Source organism: Molossus molossus, unplaced genomic scaffold (assembly GCF_014108415.1).
Source record: "Molossus molossus isolate mMolMol1 unplaced genomic scaffold, mMolMol1.p scaffold_m16_p_9, whole genome shotgun sequence".
NCBI classification, from domain to species: Eukaryota; Metazoa; Chordata; class Mammalia; order Chiroptera; family Molossidae; genus Molossus; species Molossus molossus.
The window spans coordinates 108,669,844-108,691,262 of record NW_023425403.1 but is presented as its reverse complement, the minus strand read 5'-3'; the positions used below and the strand labels follow the sequence as shown (position 1 = coordinate 108,691,262).

The following is a 21,419-nucleotide window of genomic DNA, read 5'->3' as shown; positions in this document are numbered from 1 at the left end:
GCCCCCATTCTTTCTAGCTCTCCTCATCAGTCCTATATGATGCACTGGTCTTGTGCAAAATTATGTTCAGTGGCTCTTCTGCTGACCCCGCCACGGGACTTCTGCTCAGGTGGACAGGCAGGAGCCGCAGGAGGGCTGTGTGGAGGCCGGAGCCTTCCACCCCGTGACCCTTCAGTCCACCGGGGTGTCTGCAGTCCAACCCATCTCCAACTCTCCCTCGAACACACTCCCGATCGCCGGCTCTGTCCTGTTTCACCAGCACTACTACTGACTCGGCCAAACCAGTCTCAGTTAAAGTGGACTCTCCAGCCCTGGCTGGTTTGGCTCAGCAGTTAGAGCGTCGGCCCGCAGACCAACGAGTCGCGGGTTCAGTTCCGGTCAAGGGCACGGACCTCGGATGCAATTCATCCCTGGCCCTGGTTGCAGTCGAATGCGAGGCAACCACTCAAAGTGTCCCTGTCATGTCGATGTTTCTCTCTCTCTCTCCCCCTCTCCCTCCCTCCCACTCTATCTGAACAAAAATGGAGAAATATCCTCAGGTGAGGATAAAAAACTGAAGTGCACTCTCCATGCGCCACACCTCCGAGTGAGCGGCGAAACGTGGCCGGGGTGGAAACAAGGTGCCTGCTTCCCTTTGAACGAAACCTGAACTCAAAGGCCTTAGCGCTGCCGCCGCCTGCACCAGAGGCCCCGACCAGGCACCGTCTGAGGGTTCAGCACACTTCGGGCCTCACCACACGGGAAGTGTGCGCTGACCAGGCAGAACCTGTCCGAGCTGCGACCGGCTTCCTCCGTTATTTTCTGAACGTACCGGCTTGGACGGGCCGAGAATCCGCGCAGCTATTCCTTTGCCTTCATTGGTACATTCTTCGCCATCTTTTTTCAAAGGGGTTCCCTATTTAGAAAGGAAATAAAAGAAAAAGAAAGTAACTGAGACTTAACAGAAACCCCAAAGCAGAAACAAAACAAAAGCACCCCACCCACAGGCACGGGTCACTGGGGCGCACTTTTCCTTCACTGCACTTCAAAGAGGGCGCAGTTCTACACGGAGGGTAAGACGTCCACCCACAGAAAGATCCTGACTCACTTTCCCGGGGTGCCCCTTCACGAGGGGTCTGCAACCCCGCCCACAGTGCCCTGGGTGCTCCTGCGTTACGGTGGGACGGACCTGCCGGCGTTTAGGACTCGGCTCCCGACCCCACGCCCTGGACGCAGGCCTGACATGGCCCTCGAGTCCCTCTGCAGAGGCCCACGTGCAGGACCACTCAGAACCACACCAGACGCACACGAGGAAGACAGAGCAGGACAAAGCATGTTTGATTTCCCTGCACAACAGGTGCGACCGGAAACAGACTTCCAATGCGGCACAGATAGCATGTGTGTACTCAGAGAATCACGCTGAAACCAGGTGACGAAACTGCTCTCCATTCGCAGGAGGGTGACAGTGTACACTGTGCAAGGGCAAGGGGGCCTCACCCTCACTGAAGGCTGCTGCGCCTAACAGGCCAGAATGAGCTGACAGACCGTCACACTGCGTCACCCTAGCAGGGGTGTCCTTGAACGGGTGGAAGCTGAGGCCCACGAAGGTCCCAGTGTCCCTCCCCCCACCGCGCCCTACGCAGCCCCTTCCAGACTGAGCAGGGCCGGCCTGGGGACAGCAGGACGCCCCAGAGACGGTGCATCGGCCCCTGAGGCTGCGCCCTAGCATACAGCAGACTCCATTCTCTCCTCCTGGGCTGTCTGCGCTGCGCACCAGCTGCCGTGTCCCAGCGCTCAGCCAGCCTGTGGAGCCCTCACAGTGGGGGGCCAACACCCCCCTTGCCAGGCATGGAAGGGAGACGCTCGGAGCCTCGTCTGGAGCCGAGCCCTCCGGTGACTGCACCTCACGGGGCCCTGAGCCAGAACCAAGCTAAGCCTCTCCCAGGTCCCGGATTCACAGCAACTGCAAGAGGGGATGTTCACTGCTTTAGTCCACCAGGCTGTGGGGCATCACCCGGCAGCACAAGCCCCTCTCTGAAACAGTTTGCAAAGACGTTTAGAAACACTGGCTGATATGAAACAAGCTTCGTTCTGACAGGACTTCTCGGAGCCTGTCTCTGCAGCGGGTTCCCCAGGACGGAGACCCTGCAGGACTCCTTACAGGACTTCTCGGAGCCTGTCTCTGCAGCGGCTTCCCCAGGACGGAGACCCTGCGGGTCCCACACACGTAACTGAGACTGAGGACGACTGCGGACTGAAGAGATGCCTTTCGCTAACGTGAATCATGCTTCTAAAACACTTGGGAAAACAGAACAGCAAAATTATCCTCTTTCCTGTTTGGCTTTGTCTTCTGTACATTTTATATAAATATTTTAATGTAGTTTATATGTAAACTTTCAATATAGGAATTAAGTTGCTGACATAATAACATTCATTTTCTTTGCAGAAGCCTCATAAATCGGCATTTTCTTTAAATATCATAACTATCTCTCCAAACAGGACATACAAATGGCCAACAGACATATGAAAAGATGCTCAACATCACTAATCATCAGAGAGATGCACATTAAAACAACAATGAGGTATCACCTCACACCTGTCAGAATGGCCGCCATCAACAAATCATCAAACAACAAGTGCTGGCGAGGGTGTGGAGAAAAGGGGACTCTAGTGCACTGCTGGTGGGAATGCAGACTGGTGCAGCCACTGTGGAAACAATATGGTGTTTTCTCAAAAAATTAAAAATTGATCTGCCATTTGACCCAGTGATCCCACTTCTAGGAATATACCCTAAGAACCCTGAAACACCAATCTGAAAGAATATATGCACCCCCATGTTTGTAGCAGCACTATTTACAATAGCTAAGATCTGGAAACAGCCCAGTGTCCATCAGTAGACGAATGGATAAAAAAGCTGTGGTACATGTACACAATGGAGTACTATGCAGCTGTAAGAAAGAAAGATCTCTTATCCTTTGAGATGACATGGAGGGACCTGGAGAGTATCATCCTGAGTGAAACAAGCCAAGCAGAGAAAGACAAGTATCATACGATCTCACTTATTTGTGGAATATAATGAACTAAACAAACTGATGAACAATAAGAGACCCAGAAGACATAGAGGAGGGTACAGACTGACAAACCTCAGAAGGGGAGGAAGGGAAGGGATAAACCACAGAACTTATATGCATATGTGCATAACCGATGGACACAGACAACAAAGCTGGGGTTGGGGGGTGGGGTGTCAATGGGGAAAAAAGGAGAAACATCTGTAACAAAAATAAAGTAATAAGAAAAGTAAGTAAATAAATAAACATCCTAACTGTGCTGACTTTCCATTCAACCACAGGACCCCAACCCGCCCTAAGATGCTCACGGGGAAAACTCCGTTCACGCGGCTGGGCTTCCCTTTGGGGTACGGGTTCCCTGGGATTGTCCCGCAGGAAGATATCATAGCGTGAGGAGCCTTGCAGCCTCCCTTGAAAGCCTGCAACATAAGAAAAGACAGAGTGGTAAAAAAATCAAATAAACTCATGAAGTTAAATACCCTGGCTTTTGTTGAAAAACAAGAATTAAGGAACAGCAGCACATTCGATCTGTTTGTATTGATCAGCACTTACCGTGGTAAACATACCAAAATTAATAAATAAAAACCACTTTATTTAAATCGAACTATGAAAATGGTAACAATGTTTTTGTCACAACCAACAGATTCCTATATAAAGATATCTTCCCAATGTATTTTGTAAACTGTGTGCATTTTTTAAAGCCCACTGCTATTGAATATGTCCCATTTCTCCAATGACCGAGAGATGACTGTCCAACTCTGCAGTCACCAGCCTCGTGCTACAGAACGCACGGACATCACTAGATGAGACATGCCTCCGTCCTGAAGAAACCGGTAACTCAGAGGAAACACAACACACAACACGCACGTGGGGCCACAGAGCTGTGAGGTCAGACGCAGGTCTTTGGGGTGAGGAGTGTTCAATATGTTACATAACTTTGAGGTACACCAAGGGGTGGGATTTTGGTCTAGTTTGTTTAATTTTATCCTCAGCTTCTAAAATGGTGCCAAAACATACTGAGTTACTACCCAATAAGTACTTATTAAGTAGGTAAAGCACAGTCCATTAGGTCTCATATGTGACAGCAGATCTGCACCGCATCAGAGGAGGCCCACTTCTGCACCAACAGGCACGTGCAGGAATGTGCACCCATGTGCTGGGCTGCATCAGAGGAGGCCCACTTCTGCACCAACAGGCACGTGCAGGAATGTGCACCCACGTGCTGGGCTGCATCAGAGGAGGCCCACTTCTGCACCAACAGGCACGTGCAGGAATGTGCACCCACGTGCTGGGCTGCATCAGAGGAGGCCCACTTCTGCACCAACAGGCACGTGCGGGAATGTGCACCCACGTGCTGGGCTGCATGAGAGGAGGCCCACTTCTGCACCAACAGGCACGTGCGGGAATGTGCACCCACGTGCTGGGCTGCATGAGAGGAGGCCCACTTCCGCACCAACAGGCACGTGCAGGAATGTGCACCCACGTGCTGGGCTGCATGAGAGGAGGCCCACTTCTGCACCAACAGGCACGTGCAGGAATGTGCACCCACGTGCTGGGCTGCATCAGAGGAGGCCCACTTCCGCACCAACAGGCACGTGCAGGAATGTGCACCCACGTGCTGGGCTGCATCAGAGGAGGCCCACTTCCGCACCAACAGGCACGTGCAGGAATGTGCACCCACGTGCTGGGCTGCATCAGAGGAGGCCCACTTCCGCACCAACAGGCACGTGCAGGAATGTGCACCCACGTGCTGGGCTGCAGCGGCACACCAGTTTCACAGCCTCATTCATAGAACATGAACTAAGCTGTGCAGTCCACTATCAAACCCCACCCCAAAACACATCATCTCAATTTGGGGGCATTATAAATAGTCACAGGGTAAACGCCCTTACATATTAATTTGTACATTTCTATTCATTTACTTAGAATAAATTCCCAGGTAGCATTTTTGGGTCAAAAGGTATGAACATTTTATTATTATTATTTTTTTTTAACCCTCACCCAAGGATATTTTTCAACTTATCATCAGACAGAATGGGAGGGAGAGAGGGGGAGAGACACATCGATTGGCCGCCTCCCACACGACCCGACCAGGGCTGGGGACGCACTGCACCCGAGGTACGCGCCCTTGCCCAGAACTGAACGCGAGGCTCACTGGTCCGCGGGCTGACGCTCTAACCGCTGAGCCACACCGGCCAGGGCAGGTATGAACATTTAAAGGCTCTTGAAGTTTGCCTTTGACTATTCCACAGAACACTCAGACTCAGAGTATTTCTAAGAAAGGAACAGACATGATCAGAATGTGTTATTAGGAAAAACTACAGCAGAACACGCTCGATGCCTTGAAGAACTCAGTAAGAAAATCAGTGAGGAAGGTACGAAAGGACGGGAACGTGGCTCACGAAGAGGCCTCCTGAGTCCCGGCCGTCAGACGGGGACGGGCTGAGTGGACGGAGACGAGGTCCGGCAGTCCTGAGGCCACGAGGACTCCCTCACCCGCTCGGAGCCCAGCGCTGGGCAGCAGCCGGAGGCTCGACGCGCAGGGGGACGGGCTGTCCGGTGTCAGGGCGAGAACTGAGGGCCGCTCTCTGTGGGACACCAGGGCTGGCCGAGCACTGCTCCTTCTCTGAGACCCCCGGCCAGGGCTGGCAGGCGGCCCCACGTCGGAGTCTCCCTCAGCCTGGCTCACACTGTCCCCCTGACCTGGCGATGCGCAGACCCACGCCATACAAATGGCTGTCTCGGTTCCTTCTTCAGATCTCCCGAAACCTCTCCAGCGCGCAGCACCTGGCCTCTGCGTGTGCCACACCTCTTGCTACCTGGCCCTGGTTCCCAGCACGGCCGCTTCGGGCACCTGCAGCCCAGCCCGCAGCAGCCACCTGCAGGTCACGGCGCACCTGGGGCGGGGCGGACCCAGGCCGGGCTTTGGCGCACGCTGCCCTTCCTGGGGGGAAGACACTTTCAGACCAGGTCACAGCCCTACCACCTGCACGGGCAGCACACTCGAGAGGCGGACCCAGGCCGGGCTTTGGCGGACGCTGCCCTTCCTGGGGGGAAGACACTTTCAGACCAGGTCACAGCCCTACCACCTGCACGGGCAGCACACTCGAGAGGCGGACCCAGCAGGGGCTTTGGCGGACGCTGCCCTTCCTGGGGGGAAGACACTTTCAGACCAGGTCACAGCCCTACCACCTGCACGGGCAGCACACTCGAGAGGTGGACACAGCAGGCACCAGAGCCCACCACGCAGGTCCTGCCCACTGGGCGGCTCCTCCACCACAGTCGCAACCGGTCCTCAGCCAGCCTGCCCGGGGGACCAACCCCTCCCCTCCCAGTGACACCAACAGCAATCATGGCTCAACTACGGCAGGACAGTGCACCCGGCCCACGGGGGCACCTGGACCACCCAGGTCCCGTGACGGGAGGCTGTGCCACAGGCCTGCAGCACACCGACCACCAAAGGCCACTCCATCAAGTCCAGAGGACACAGCAGCTCTACCTCATACCAGAAACAAACAAAGACAAAAAGAAACCGATTGCAAATGAAAAAACAGAAGAAATTTAAAAAGAACGAAATGAAATGGAGGAAGGCAAACCACCAGACACAGAGTTCAAACAATGCTTATAAGAATGCTCAAGGAACTTAGAGAGAATTTCAACATAATAAAAAGCACATAGAAACCATAAAAAAAGGAGTAGTTAGAAATGAAGGATACACTAACTGAAATAAAGAATAATTTACAGGGAATCAACAGTATAGGAGAAGAGCCAAGAATCAAATCAGCAATTTGGAACACAAGGAAACAGAAAACACCTAATCAGACAGAAAACAATCCCCAAACGTGCCTCCGGGGTGAAGTGGGGCAGCAAGAAGCCGAGAAACGACTCGGCAAGTGGGAACGGCCGAACCAAACAGCCGGCAGTCACAGCAGACAGACGGCCACCTCCCTCCAAGCACCTCCCGGCCGCAGCTGTATTTCAGATCCAGGCCCAAAAAGCAGCAAAGCCAGGGGGGCACTGCCCGGACCAGCTGCCACGACAAACGGAGACACCATGACCTGCAAGGACACACCTGGAGGTTCTACTGAGATCTTCCCGAAGACCTCCCTGAACTCCCAGCCTTGAAAACCCGCCAAATGGCCCTGGTCAGTTTGGCTCAGCGGTTAGTGTTGGCCTGCAGACCAAAGAGTCACGGGTTCGATTCCTGTCAAGGGCACGTACCTTGGTTGTGGTTCTGTGCCCAGTCCTGGGTCATGCAGAAGGCAGCCAATCAATGTTTCCCTCTTACGCTGAGGTCTCCCTGTCTCTCTCTCTCCCTCCTCCCACCCCTGCACTCTATCTGAAAATAAACACAAAAATATCCTCGGGTGAGAATGACGCTCTCCCTTCAGGAGCACATCGGACCTTTCCCCTCTTCTCTCTCCTTCCCCCACAGGCATGCGTCTCCCAAACTCCAAGGAACCCCACAAGACTTCAAACCAGGGGAGCAATGCAGTGGCAGCTCATCCCGGGGAAACCCCCCGAACCTGTCTCCAAGACCCCCCTTCTCTGACCTTCCAGTGAGCTGCCGGCAGCCCCACCTCAGCTCATTTCTCTTTGTACCGTTTCCAGGGAGCCAGAGCAGCCCCTCCAGGGCCTCCAGCTGCTGCTTCGATCCCAGGCCCTTCCTTCTTTCACTGTCCCCGACTTTAATAAACGTCCTCTCAGATCACCTGCATGAGGTCGAGAACCCACACTGACAGCTGGCCTAGGCACACCCACTCTAGCTGGTCCCCTCTCCGGTAACAATGTAAGGAGCCTCTGGGACAATGTCGAGTGTATCAACCTTTGCATCTCGGAGGTGTTGAAAGGAAAAGGAGAGCAAGAAATTGAAAAACTATTTGAAAAAATGACAGAAAACTCCCCTAACTTGGTGAAGGAAATAGACATACAAGTCCAGGACGCACAAAGAGTCCCAAACAAGATGGACCCCAAGAGCCCACATCAAGACACATCACCTTCAAAATGCAAAAGGTTAAAGACAAAGACAGAATTTTGAAAGCAGCAAGAGAAAAGCAGTTAGTTACCTGTAAGGGAGCTCCCATAAGACTGTCAGCTGATTTCATGAAATAAATTTTGCAGGCCAGAAGGGAGTGGCAAGAAATATTCAAAGTGATGAAAACCAAGAACCTACAGTAAAACCTCAATATAATGGACTAATTCAGGCGAGGGAGTGTCTGTTAAAGCTAAAAGTCCCACCCTGGCTGGTCTGGCTCAGCGGTTAGAGCGTGGGCCCATAGACCAGAGAGTCCCAGGTTCGGTTCCTGCCAAGGGCACGTACCTCAGTTGCAGTTCGTCCCCAGCCCTAGTTGGGGTTGTGTGGGTGGCAACCACTCAATGTGTCTCTCTCACATCAATGTTTTTCTCTCTCTCTCTTCGTCTCTCTCTATCTGAAGATGCAAAAATGTCCTCACATGAGGATTTAAAAAAAAAAGCTAAAAGTCCCTTCATAATGTTTTCCAAATACATGTTAAAAAATTGACAAATTGGTTAATTTACCTGTTTTTACTTATGAGACACATTTGTGTAATTAAAACAAAGTATGCATAAAAAGTTTAAACTCACAGAAAAGTTTTCTATATGTGTTACAGTAATTTTAAATTTATACTGAACAGGTCTGGTAAGTGCACTCACCAGTCACTGCGAGTAAACAAACGCACGTGGCTGGGGCATGGCTCAGCAAACAGGGGAACACTAGCCAGCACATTAAAACTGCTGGGGGGAGTCATGCCACCTGACTGCAGAACCAACTGCCAGGTCATGTGATGAGGTGTGATCACATGCTAATAATTCACCAAACACTGTTTACGAGCAGTGACTACTGGATTTAAATATATAGACTATCGTTGTGGATATGTAATATTTATTTATGTCGGTGAAATTATCACAGTATTTTTCTAACATGTACCCTATTTGCTAAAATTTGCTTAAAATAACAGTAAATCAATAACAAAAAATAACCTGTTAATTTAATTTTAAGCAAATCTTGGTTAACAGCATTCTAAAATTAATAGGGTGTTAATTTTCACATACGACATTCAGACCGGAAATTTTGTCCATTAAATCTAGGTCCGTAAAATGGAGTTTACTGTATAACCAGGATTAGTCTACCCCGCAAAGCTACCATTTAAAATAGGAGGACATATAAAGAGCTTCCCAGACAAGAAATAAAAGGCTAAAGGTGTTAATCACCACCAAACTGGTATTACATGAAATATTAAAGGGTCTTCTTTAAATGGAGATAAAAAAGTTTAAAAATATGAACAAAATGACAATAAATATATATGTATCAACAACTGAATCTAAAAAACAAACGAAGAAGCAGAACAGACAGACGAATAGAAACAGAACATTACGACAGGTGCGATGGAAGGGATGTCGGATGGGTGGGAAGGTGAAGGGTTGAAAGTACAGATTGGGTATCACAGAACAGTCATGTGGACGTCAAGGTCAGAGGAGGGAACAGTCAACAATATTCTAATAACGATGTACGGGTCAGATGGGTATGAGACTGATCAGGATGATGGATTAGTAAATTACATAATGTCTCACCACCGGGGTATACACCTGAAAGTAATATAATACTGCATGTCAACTGTAATTGGAAAATAAAAAATTGTTTTTAAAAACGCGGGCTTAGATACCGCTTCTGCGCCAGGGTCTGGACCAAGGTAAGGTTCTGCGCTGAGTGAGGTGTGAGGACGAAGCGCGACTGGGCGGCGAGGCCCCGTCTTCCTCGAGCAGGTTTCTAGCGACCAATTCAGGGTCCAGCCAGCAGAGTCCTAAGAATCACTACCTTCAAAGACAAATCATTTTCTAGCCTTGGGCACATACCACTTCTCCCACTCTTAGAGATTTTAAATTAATAAACTGGGATTTTGCTTTATTATTCATCCCTATGAAGTTGATTAATTTAAGGTTAATGACAAAGAAAATTCAAAAACTCAAGTTCCTAAATACATAAAATTAAAGACAACAGCCTGGAGCAGGGCAAAGCTACCAAGGGACAGAGAATAAATAGCCAGGAGGCTCATTTCCAAGCCTTCCTCCCCCTCCAGTGTCGCACAGCTCGCTCAGCCCACTGCCCGCAGGAGCTCGTCCTGGCCCATCGCGAGGATGCAGTGACGGGGGGACTAGATCAGCACTCAGCTCGCTCAGCACACTGCCTGCAGGAGCTCGTCCTGGCCCATCGCGAGGCAGCAGTGACGGGGACTAGATCAGCACTCAGCTCGCTCAGCCCACTGCCTGCAGGAGCTCGTCCTGGCCCATCGCGAGGATGCAGTGACGGGGGGACTAGATCAGCACTCAGCTCGCTCAGCACACTGCCTGCAGGAGCTCGTCCTGGCCCATCGCGAGGCAGCAGTGACGGGGACTAGATCAGCACTCAGCTCGCTCACCCACTGCCTGCAGGAGCTCGTCCTGGCCCATCGCGAGGATGCAGTGACGGGGACTAGATCAGCACTCAGCTCGCTCACCCACTGCCTGCAGGAGCTCGTCCTGGCCCATCGCGAGGATGCAGTGACGGGGGGACTAGATCAGCACTCAGCTCGCTCACCCACTGCCTGCAGGAGCTCGTCCTGGCCCATCGCGAGGCAGCAGTGACGGGGACTAGATCAGCACTCAGCTCGCTCACCCACTGCCTGCAGGAGCTCGTCCTGGCCCATCGCGAGGATGCAGTGACGGGGGGACTAGATCAGCACTCAGCTCGCTCAGCACACTGCCTGCAGGAGCTCGTCCTGGCCCATCGCGAGGATGCAGTGACGGGGACTAGATCAGCACTCAGCTCGCTCAGCCCACTGCCTGCAGGAGCTCGTCCTGGCCCATCGCGAGGATGCAGTGACGGGGACTAGATCAGCACTCAGCTCGCTCAGCCCACTGCCTGCAGGAGCTCGTCCTGGCCCATCGCGAGGATGCAGTGACGGGGGGACTAGATCAGCACTCAGCTCGCTCACCCACTGCCTGCAGGAGCTCGTCCTGGCCCATCGCGAGGATGCAGTGACGGGGGGACTAGATCAGCACTCAGCTCGCTCAGCACACTGCCTGCAGGAGCTCGTCCTGGCCCATCGCGAGGATGCAGTGACGGGGACTAGATCAGCACTCAGCTCGCTCAGCCCACTGCCTGCAGGAGCTCGTCCTGGCCCATCGCGAGGATGCAGTGACGGGGGGACTAGATCAGCACTCAGCTCGCTCAGCCCACTGCCTGCAGGAGCTCGTCCTGGCCCATCGCGAGGATGCAGTGACGGGGGGACTAGATCGGCACTCAGCTCGCTCAGCCCACTGCCTGCAGGAGCTCGTCCTGGCCCATCGCGAGGATGCAGTGAGGGGGACTAGATCAGCACTCAGCTCGCTCACCCACTGCCTGCAGGAGCTCGTCCTGGCCCATCGCGAGGATGCAGTGACGGGGGGACTAGATCAGCACTCAGCTCGCTCAGCCCACTGCCTGCAGGAGCTCGTCCTGGCCCATCGCGAGGATGCAGTGACGGGGACTAGATCAGCACTCAGCTCGCTCACCCACTGCCTGCAGGAGCTCGTCCTGGCCCATCGCGAGGATGCAGTGACGGGGACTAGATCAGCACTCAGCTCGCTCACCCACTGCCTGCAGGAGCTCGTCCTGGCCCATCGCGAGGATGCAGTGACGGGGACTAGATCAGCACTCAGCTCGCTCACCCCACTGCCTGCAGGAGCTCGTCCTGGCCCATCGCGAGGCAGCAGTGACGGGGACTAGATCAGCACTCAGCTCGCTCAGCCCACTGCCTGCAGGAGCTCGTCCTGGCCCATCGCGAGGATGCAGTGACGGGGACTAGATCAGCACTCAGCTCGCTCACCCCACTGCCCGCAGGAGCTCGTCCTGGCCCATCGCGAGGCAGCAGTGACGGGGACTAGATCAGCACTCTTCCTCATCAACACTGAGAAAACCGAAGCTCTGTTTACAAAGCCACCATGAGATAGTTACCTGTTCAAGTACTCTCTTGCACCGTTTCTTCTCAGACATATTTATCCTGAATAAATCTTCAATGGGACGAGAATTCTGTGCATCAACAATGTTTCTACAAAACAAATACAACTTAGCTTTTCATTTAAGAACCTGGAAACATGCAGAGGCAACAACCACTGTTTACCACACAAGTATATCTGCCTGACTCTTCCCATGACTGAGCAGGGAGAAGCTGTGACTGACTGATTGGTGAGTATAAACACTGAGGTGTATCTGGTTACTTCAAAGTAACAATGTAATATTATAAATGAAATTCACCGTTTTGAGATTCCTGAAAATATACCCTCTCAGTGAGTGAGTGTTAGAAAAGCTATGTCACCCTGGCCAGTTTGGCTCAGCGGTTAGAGCGTCGGCCTGTGGTCCAGAGAGACCCGGGTTCGGTTCCCGGTAAGGGCATGTACCTCGGTTGCGGTTTGACCCCGGCCTTGGTTGGCTGTGTGGGTGGCAGCCACTCGATGTGTCCCTTTCACGTCGATGTTTCTCTCTCTCTCTCTCTCTCTCTCTCTCTCTCCCCCTCCCACTCTATCGGAACAAAAAATGGAAAAATGTCCTCGGGTGAGGATAAAAAAAAAAAGAAAAAGAAAAGCTACGTCAATAAAACACCTGTGTTAAATGCATCAAAATCACAAGTGGTCCAGGGATGAAGCTGTGCCTTACGCTAAATGGTTTGTGGACATCTACACATAAATAAGGGACTCGGAAATGCAAGCGCTGTAAGTAAATCACACCCTGCAGACTTCTTCCCCTGCAGAAGGGGAGGCCTGTCCCTAAGCACATGCGTGATGACCGCTTATTAAACGCTCGCTAGGTCCTCCTGCCTATATCAGTGTGTGAAGTTCACACACCGTTACATAAGCGAATCCTTATTCTCACAACTGAGGAAAATAAGGTGCAGAAGAATAAGTACATATAAAGCCCCCCGCTCAAAAAAAAACCGTTGTCAGAATGTGACAGAATCTATCTACCTATAAACCCTATGACTTTATCAACAGGCCTTTCAAGTTATCCAGAGTAGAGAGGCAAAGCAAGTCATTAATATACAGGCAAATCAAAACAAATCATTAAACTTGATAAGCCCATTATTTGGTAAGTTATACTCATGGATGGTGAGTAGACTGGACATTTTGATGTAAGAATTCAGCTTTATGCCTTCATAGATTTTATTAGCGTTCCGTTTACTAGTGTCATTGTGGTACATGACCAGACACGAGTTAAAAGACACTCAAACAGTCTCGCAGAGCCCTCCCGGGGTCGAGACACTCACGAGGCCAGCAGCTCCAGAGCGGTGAGCTTGTCCTTGCTGAAGGTGAAGCAGCTGAGGATGTTGACCACCTCCGCGGGGTGAACAGCCACCATTTTCTAGTAATAGAAACAATAATCTTAATTTCAACACGAGACATTTTCAAGGAAGAAATTGTCATCTGGGGGAATGAACAGTGAATGTCCATAACAAATATTCGAGGTGAAAACTTCTCTAAAGCAAGCCTTGGCCCTTGAGGCTGAGGCAGGAAACACACCGTCGTTGGAAAGAAGCAGCACTAAAGCACCCAGACACCTTCTTAGGCAGATGAGTTTAGGAAGTCAAGGCTGCAGACTCCCTTAGCTACCCATGCCCATCACTCTACAAAAAGTTCCCCGTGCAGCCAGATACTGTCCAGTTCAGATGCCTGTTAATTCAGGCTCTAGAACCGTGGGGCCCAGAGTAGCCATTAGGCTTCTGTGCCTGTTTGGATAAAACAAAAAGCAGAGTTTTCAGGTAGCCTGGACATATGTTACATGCTCAAAGCCACATGTAGCCAGTTGTTTTCATACTAGACAGTGCAGTTATAAAACATTTCTACCATCACTAAAAGTTCATTTGGACAGTGTTGGTCCAAAGACTAAGTTTAAATCCATCTGAGTAGAAAAGGGTGGTGGCATCCAAAATCAGAAGAAAGTGCCTAAAAATACTTAGAAATTCAAATCCTATGTTTTGCTTACCTATAAATATTGTCTCCTCTAATCTGCCAATTAAGACCCTATAGTATTTAATCTTAGAATAATGGGGTACAATTTATTTACTTATTTTTTTAAAGGCCCAGGAATTTATTTTTTTATTCTCACCCGAGGACATTTTTCCATTTTTTGTTCAGATAGAGTGGGAGGGAGAGAGAGAGAGAGAGAAACATCGACATGAAAGGGACACATCGAGTGGCTGCCACCCGCACGACCAACCAGGGCCGGGGACAAACTGCAACCGAGGGACATGCCCTTAGCGGGAACCGAACCCGGCTCTCTCTGGACCGCAGGCCGACGCTCTAACCGCTGAGCCAAACCGGCCAGGGCAATGGGGTACAATGTAATAGCACAGATACATAATTTAAATTTACACTTTAAGAAGTTTTAATTTTGTAACAGTTATTTTGAATAATCAAAGTATATTAAAACTTAGGGTCAATTTTTAAAAAGCGAACAGATTACAACTTGACACGAATCATAGAAAACTAGGGGGGATTCAGAACACATTCTAAGCCTTAGGCCAAGGCCACAAGCTACTCACGTGCTGTAATGCTTTCATTGCCTTCAACTGAGGCTCCGCCCAGGAGAAGTATCTCAGTAAATCCACCACCTGGAAACAAAGAAGTAATTTAGTTTCAAGGACAATGTGTCTGCAAGGTGTATCTCAGCTCCGGGATTCTGAACGACATCGACTCCTGCCTGTGCCAGAGGATGGGGTGAGCACGGCACTGGGGTGCAGGCTGTCAGCAGTGTAGACACGGGTAGCTACTCAAGTTAAAACAAACCGAAATAAAACTCAGTTCCTGCATGTGGCTCAGTGGACTGAGCGCTGTCCCATGGACTGAGTGGTCCCGGTTAGATTTCCGGTCAGGGCAATACCCAGGTTTTGGGCTCAATCCCCAATAGGAGTGCAGGAGGCAACCAAAGGATGTATCTCTCTCACATAGACGTTTCTATCTCTCTCCCTAAGAAATAAATAAAAACATTAAAAAAAAATAACAACTCAGTTCCTTATTGGCACAAGCCACATTATCAAGTGCTCAAAAACCACAAGCAGTTGTTAACTACCACTGACAGAACACTTCCATCATCAGAGTCTTGAACAGCACTGTTTAGAAATAAAGAACAGTGTAAGACATAGAAAAAAGAAAGGACACAAAGAAAAGGAAACTTGGAAAAGTACTAGATGGAGAAAAAAGGTTAGTTTAAGGGTAAAAAGATCTATTATGAATAGAAACTAAAAGTTCCGTGGAGAGGGACAGTTTGAATCAATCACAACGCATAGGTCCACCAACCTCCACTCTGCTACTTGAATCTGCAGGCCTAGCACTCAGATTTACACCGCAGATCTATTCCCTAAAAATTTAAGAATCACTGTGAATTACTCCGGCAGCTTCTAAATGGCAGGCCATTTGGAGAACACAGACAGCCAGGCTCTCTGTCCCACCACGACCACCGACGAACTTCAAGCACACGAGACACTGTGACAGCTCGTGAGAGGTGAGCAGGGCATCAATCACAACGTTACAGTCTCCGTATGGTCAGCTGGGAAAATGCCTCCGAGACACTTGGTTGCAGGGGGACCTCAAGAAGAGAGGGTAATAAAATCTAAATCTGGGTTAATGAATTACATTTTCTGTAAGTTCCTGAACATGTATTAAGGTCACAATTCTTCTACAAAGCTAGGCTAATGCTAGACACCAACGTGGTATGTGTAGAAGAATAAAAAATATTTTTTACTCTTTATATAGATACAAAAATAGCAAATAAGTATTATGTATACTTTCTAGGTAATTTGTTAAGAGTGTATTATATGTCCTTAGTTACAGGAATGTTTCTACTATATAGTAAATGCTACCTGGCATTTTACCAGCCACAAACCTTTACATACCATGTCTGATACAGGAGGAAAAGTCTTCACTATATAAAGTAGGCTTAGAAGCCACACCCTTTGAAAACAGCTTAATAAAGTTGTTGTTGTTTTTAATTCTCACCCGAGGACACTTTTTTTTGTTTTTTTGTTCAGATAGAGTGGGAGGGAGAGAGAGGAAGAGAGAGAGAGAGAGAATCATCGACGTGAAAGTGTCACATCGAGTGGTTGCCACCTGCACAACCAACGAGGGCCGGGGACAAACTGCAACCAAGGCACATGCCCTTAGCGGGAACTGAACCTGGGTCTCTCTGGATCGCAGGCCGATGCTCCAACAACTGAGCCAAACCGGCCAGGGCAATAAAGTTTTTAATTACTTTAGCAAATAACCACTAACAGAAGTTTTGTATCAAGTTTCATATATGCACACACACACACACACACACACACACGGAAAGAAAAGCTATTCCCTATTAGAAATTATAAATCTTTTCAAAACATTTAAATTTCTAAAAAGCACTGAGTGATTCTGAACAGTAATGTCTGCAAACACGGGTTAAACAGGCAGCCACACGTGTGAGTTACAAGCAGCCTCTCTGAGTTTGGTGGCTTAATTTCCACAGGCTCAGGCTTCAAGCTACATGCTCTGAACATCTTGAGAAACAGGTGAAAAGTTGGAGCACTCACTAATGAAATCTATAGATTCATATACTGTCTACCCTTTCCTAGAACTGTTCTCCACATGTACATTTCTATTTTTTGCCCTATTTTTCTATCACATATTTTCTAAATGTCCCACAGAAATCTGGCTTTTCAGTGCACATGTGTGTATATACACGTATGCATTTTTTTTAAATTAGCGAACTCTCCCTAAAGTTAGGTGAAACACTTTCACTGAACTACCACTGGTCTTCTTGCCATTACAGAGACTGCTCACTAGGCATTGTATTATTTTTTACTTACTGATAAAACTTTTACTTAGTGGCTTCATATAAGAAAACATTTCACCATTTATTCAAGTTTTCTTTTATAATGTGTAGTGAATTTTGCAATTATTGACATAAATACTACACAAATTTGAGTACATTTACCACTAGAAGTTTACAAATATATGTATGATAGTGTGCCCAGAATGACAAACACTTTGAACTGCTTTTTTTAAACACTGCATTTTAAAATTATGTTAGCGTATGAAATCGTGGTGAAAGAGGGTACGTTTATAAAATACCACACTATAAATTCTACAGTTTCTACTAAAACTCAAAGTTTCTAAAGTTGCTCAATAAATGTAGCAACAATGTAAAAGCAACTCTGACCTTGACCAGCAGGTAAATAAGACATTAACCATAACATCATGTTAAAAAAAAAGAAGAAAAAAAAAAAAGAGACTTTAAACAAATAGAAGAATACCTTACCTGTTCACTAGAAAAATAACCATGCACATATTCAATTGCTTTTAATTTGTACTCTGTCAAAACAGCCTAAAAAACACAGAAAAGCAGCGTTAATATACGTCAACAGTACAGTAATACGCGTACAGCAACAATGTGTAAGCAACTCAAACAGTGGACGGTCTCCAGTCCAGCCTGCAGGGGCAGCTAAGACACTGCGGTGACTTGACATTCTACCTTTCCAGGTTCCGTGCTGCACGATACACTGAGACAGCAGGAAAACTTTCTGGGCTTCCCTACTCTTACAAAAAAAGAACTGTAATAGATAGGATTTGACATTAATAGAAACTATATGTAGAACTTATGTAAATGTAATTAGAGTTTCAAAACATCCCAAATTCAACCAAGCTGTCATTTTTACGAAGATTAAACGTATCAGACATTACCTGCCTGTCAATTATTTACTCAGCACCTACTACGTCAATGCCCTCAGTGTTTCTATAGGGATATGAGAACCCAAGGAGCTAGGAGGTTCTGAATTCAATCTATGCACCTGCACAAACTGGCAGTGTGGCCGTTGAGGGGAATCTTAGTGACCCTGAGCACGTCCTTAGCCATAAAAGGGTACACCATTCACTGCCCAACTCAGTTATGATTAAAATAGTCAATAATAGATCTGACATGTAATAGGTATTCAGTAAAGGACGGTTCCTCTCCTCACGTGGCATCTACCAGTGGAATGCAGAGACAAGCCCGGTGGCCTTGGCCAGCATTATCAGAGCTGACTGAAATCAGGTGTGCTCTCCTTCCGATTATTTGCAGAGCTCATAGACGGAAACAGCGGACTACCATAACTTGGTACTACTTAACATTAAAAATAAACAAATCCTTTTGCTTTTACTATAAAACAATAGCATTGACACTTTCCACATATCTTTCTGCTAAGAGAAAATATCATGACCAGTCAACTAAGAAAAACATCCAGGGTCCAACTTCCACTGGAAAGGGGGAGGAAGGATATGGCATTCTGGATAGTGTACTCTTGGGAATCTGATCGTTATCATTACTGAATAGTCAAAAGCAAGTTTCTGGACAAAATGCTGGCTTGTGTTCATGTCCAAACAAGCCTCAATTCTCCCCTCGGTGCCCGAGAGGCCTGGCTGCATCCCCAGCACATAGCATGGCACTCGAGTGAGCCTGCCAGTGTGAGTGGTGGGCCCCCACCCCCTTCACCTGGATCCCGGAGCTAACTGGTCAACCTCACGGAGGCTACTCTGCCATCTGTAAGAGGAGTACAGTGCCTGCACTTCATGGACTGTCAGCAGGCTCCAACCCAATAGTGCATGTACAAAGTGCTCAGAACAGGCATACATAGTAAGTACTCAATAATTATGGCTATGATCATGTTCCTCCTTTTCGAAGAGCAAATTCAACAGTGCCTTTCCCCTGTATCTTCCTCCTTCCTAATGTCTTCCTACATGCCTTCACTTTAAATGACAGTAGTGTCTGGCCAGTGTGGCTCAGTGTGGTTGAGTGTCAACTCATGCACCAAGAAGTTACCAGTTCGATTCCCGGTCAGGACACAAGCCCAGGTTGTGGGCCTGATTCCCAGTGGGGGGCATGCAGGAGGCAGCCAATCAATGTTCTCGCTCATCGATGTTTCTCTCTCTCTCTCTCTAAAAAATCAATAAAAAAATTAAAAATTAAAAATAAATGACAGTAGTGACAGCCAGTATTACCTATAGACCTAAGGCAACACTCAGGAAGAGATTACCTGGTTTAAGCTGACTTAACATTTACAAAGTCTAAGAGTAACTTTAAAAAACAAATAGTAATTCTCATGTTTAGATACACCAATATTTTACTCCACTTTAATTGACTAGATGTATCTAATTATTTTGGCATAAATAGCAAGACATTATGATTGCAAAGCAGAAATAACTTAAGTTGCTATCTTGTGTGAACATGATTATCATCTCTGAAAAACTTGCTATTGCCTTCATTAGTATTTACTACGTGAGCTTTTCACAACTTAGAAGGGAGAGAACATGCAAAGTGACACCCTATATATTCCAACAGTAGAAATCTAATGGTCTACCTGAATGCACAAATTATTTTCACATGAACAGTATTTAAATATCAGCTCACAAACTGTGGCAAATTCTAAATACAGAGTTAGCAAGCTGACATTTTATTACAAATCTTAATTGGACAAACTGGGTTTTCAAAAGCAGAAATTTTGTTTAAAAAAAAAAAAAGAAAAAGAAACATTCAGCCCAGCCAGTGTGGCTCAGTGGTTGAGCATCAACCCACACACCAAGAGGTCCTGGTTCGATTCCCAGTAAGGGCACATGCCCAGGTTGTGGACCCGATCCCCAGTGGGGGGCATGCAGGAGGCGGCCAATCGATGTTCTCTCTCATCCATGTTTCTATCTCTCTCTCCCTCTCCCTTCCTCTCTCTCTAAAATCAATAAAAAATATATATTAAAAAAAAAACATTCAATATCATTCAATAAGTAAATTTCGCCTCACATGCAAACTTAAAGAAAAATGTTTCTTAAAGAATGACAAAAAACAACACTTTGCTTTATAGAGAATGAAGAAAAACAGCACACCCACAGGCACTTCAGTTAATAATTTCATAAGCTGAAACAAATAATAAGCGCCCGAGCACAGGGTAACAAATCTTCCCAAGTCAGTCAAGGGTCTTAAACATATGGAAATACGGAGATAACTGCCCGGAAGTTCTCAACAAAGGACCTTCTATTAGCATCAGGATGTTACAGGACGTCCCTGTAGTGCTACATAGCCAAACTCCTATTTGGGGAGAATTATACTCCAGGCTTGAGAGAATTATACTCCCGGCTACATTTCAAAAATCGTTGCTGTCTCATTCATTCTGGGACGTAGGCTACATACAGCGGCCCCGTAGAGCAACAAAAACTTGGGGAGCAGGTGAGAAAAAAAAAAGTGTTGGAGTCCCAATTACTGAAGCCCATTCCTAAGGGTATGACTTGAAACGTCAGGACACACTTCCCACTTAGACACTGATTCTGTCTGGCCCGGGCCACGCGGTGCGCCAGTTCTCCGACTTGGAAAACCAGCCCTAGCAGCATCTCCCATGAAAGAAACAGAAACGTCCTGCACTACGGTCGCCCCTGCATTCAGTGTGTCGTCACCGAACGAGGAGGACACCGGCCCGGCCACGGAAGGACGTCTCCGAAGGCACAGAGCTCCGGGAGGTCTGCAGAGCCGGCGCGGGGCCGCGGGCCGCCTTCCTGCCACCGCTGATTCCGCAGAGGCGGACCGCGTTCCCCTCGTGGCTACTTGTATCGCGAAATGTATCCAGACGCCGGATCCTGCCCCGGCTGCTGCGGGCTGAAAGGTAACACCCGCGCCCGGGGCCACCTGCCGAGCAGCCCCGACAGCGCCGCCCGGAGAGTGCGCGGCTCCCACAGGCGCCGAAGGGGTCCCGGGTGCTCATTACCTTCCTGATCTCGTCCAGCACCATTTCGAAGGACTTTTTGTCCATCTTGACGGCTCTGCCGGCGCGGCCGGCGCGGGGACACGTTCCAGCTGCAGACCGTGCGCCGGGGCGCGGGGCGCGGGGGAAGGATGCGCAGAGGTAGACTCCTCGAAACTCCGGGCGGAAATCCCGTCAGTGGGGGCGCACAGAGTTCGTGTTGCAAAACCAAGAAGAAAGAAGGAAGACCGGCCGGCTGCCCCGGCTGTTCCGCGGGGAGCGCGGGGCTCGTCCCGCAGCTGCAGGCCCCGCGCCGCCGGGCAGGTCGCGGAGCAGCCGCCTTCCCGGGAGCGGCGCGGGCGGCAGAGGCCCGGGGCCCGCGGCCCGCGTCCCAGGGACGGGCCCCGCCGGGCGCGCGCTCCGGCCGCCGGCCTCGGCGCCGCGACCCCGCTCAGGCCCCGCGGGCGCGCATCCCGCAGCCGCCGGCCCGCGGGCGCTCGCAGCCGGGCAGCCCTTTGTTAGCCTGCGCCGCGCTCCGGGAGCGGGCCGGCGGCCGGGCGGCGCCGAGCCGACGGGGGCACGGCCCGGGCGGGGGCTCGGGACGCGCGGCGGCACC

The 21,419-nt window shown here is 49.3% G+C and overlaps 1 protein-coding gene across 2 annotated transcripts in view; it reads right to left on the bottom strand.

The window, feature by feature from the left end:
• The window catches only part of PROSER1 (proline and serine rich 1), a 51,114-nt gene extending 30,046 nt beyond the window's left edge, over positions 1 to 21,068 (bottom strand). The window contains exons 1-7 of one of the 2 annotated variants that reach the window (XM_036250504.1): positions 20,828 to 21,068; positions 17,365 to 17,430; positions 14,621 to 14,689; positions 13,346 to 13,440; positions 12,040 to 12,133; positions 3,356 to 3,466; positions 812 to 895 (exon numbers count right to left, since the gene is read on the bottom strand). In XM_036250504.1, the coding sequence (XP_036106397.1) occupies positions 812 to 895; positions 3,356 to 3,466; positions 12,040 to 12,133; positions 13,346 to 13,440; positions 14,621 to 14,689; positions 17,365 to 17,430; positions 20,828 to 20,872 (564 nt within the window). In that variant the 5' untranslated portion in view covers positions 20,873 to 21,068. The remainder of the gene's footprint in view (positions 1 to 811; positions 896 to 3,355; positions 3,467 to 12,039; positions 12,134 to 13,345; positions 13,441 to 14,620; positions 14,690 to 17,364; positions 17,431 to 20,827) is intronic. The other variant, XM_036250505.1, reaches the window with a different exon arrangement.
• Positions 21,069 to 21,419: the final 351 nt, after the last annotated feature.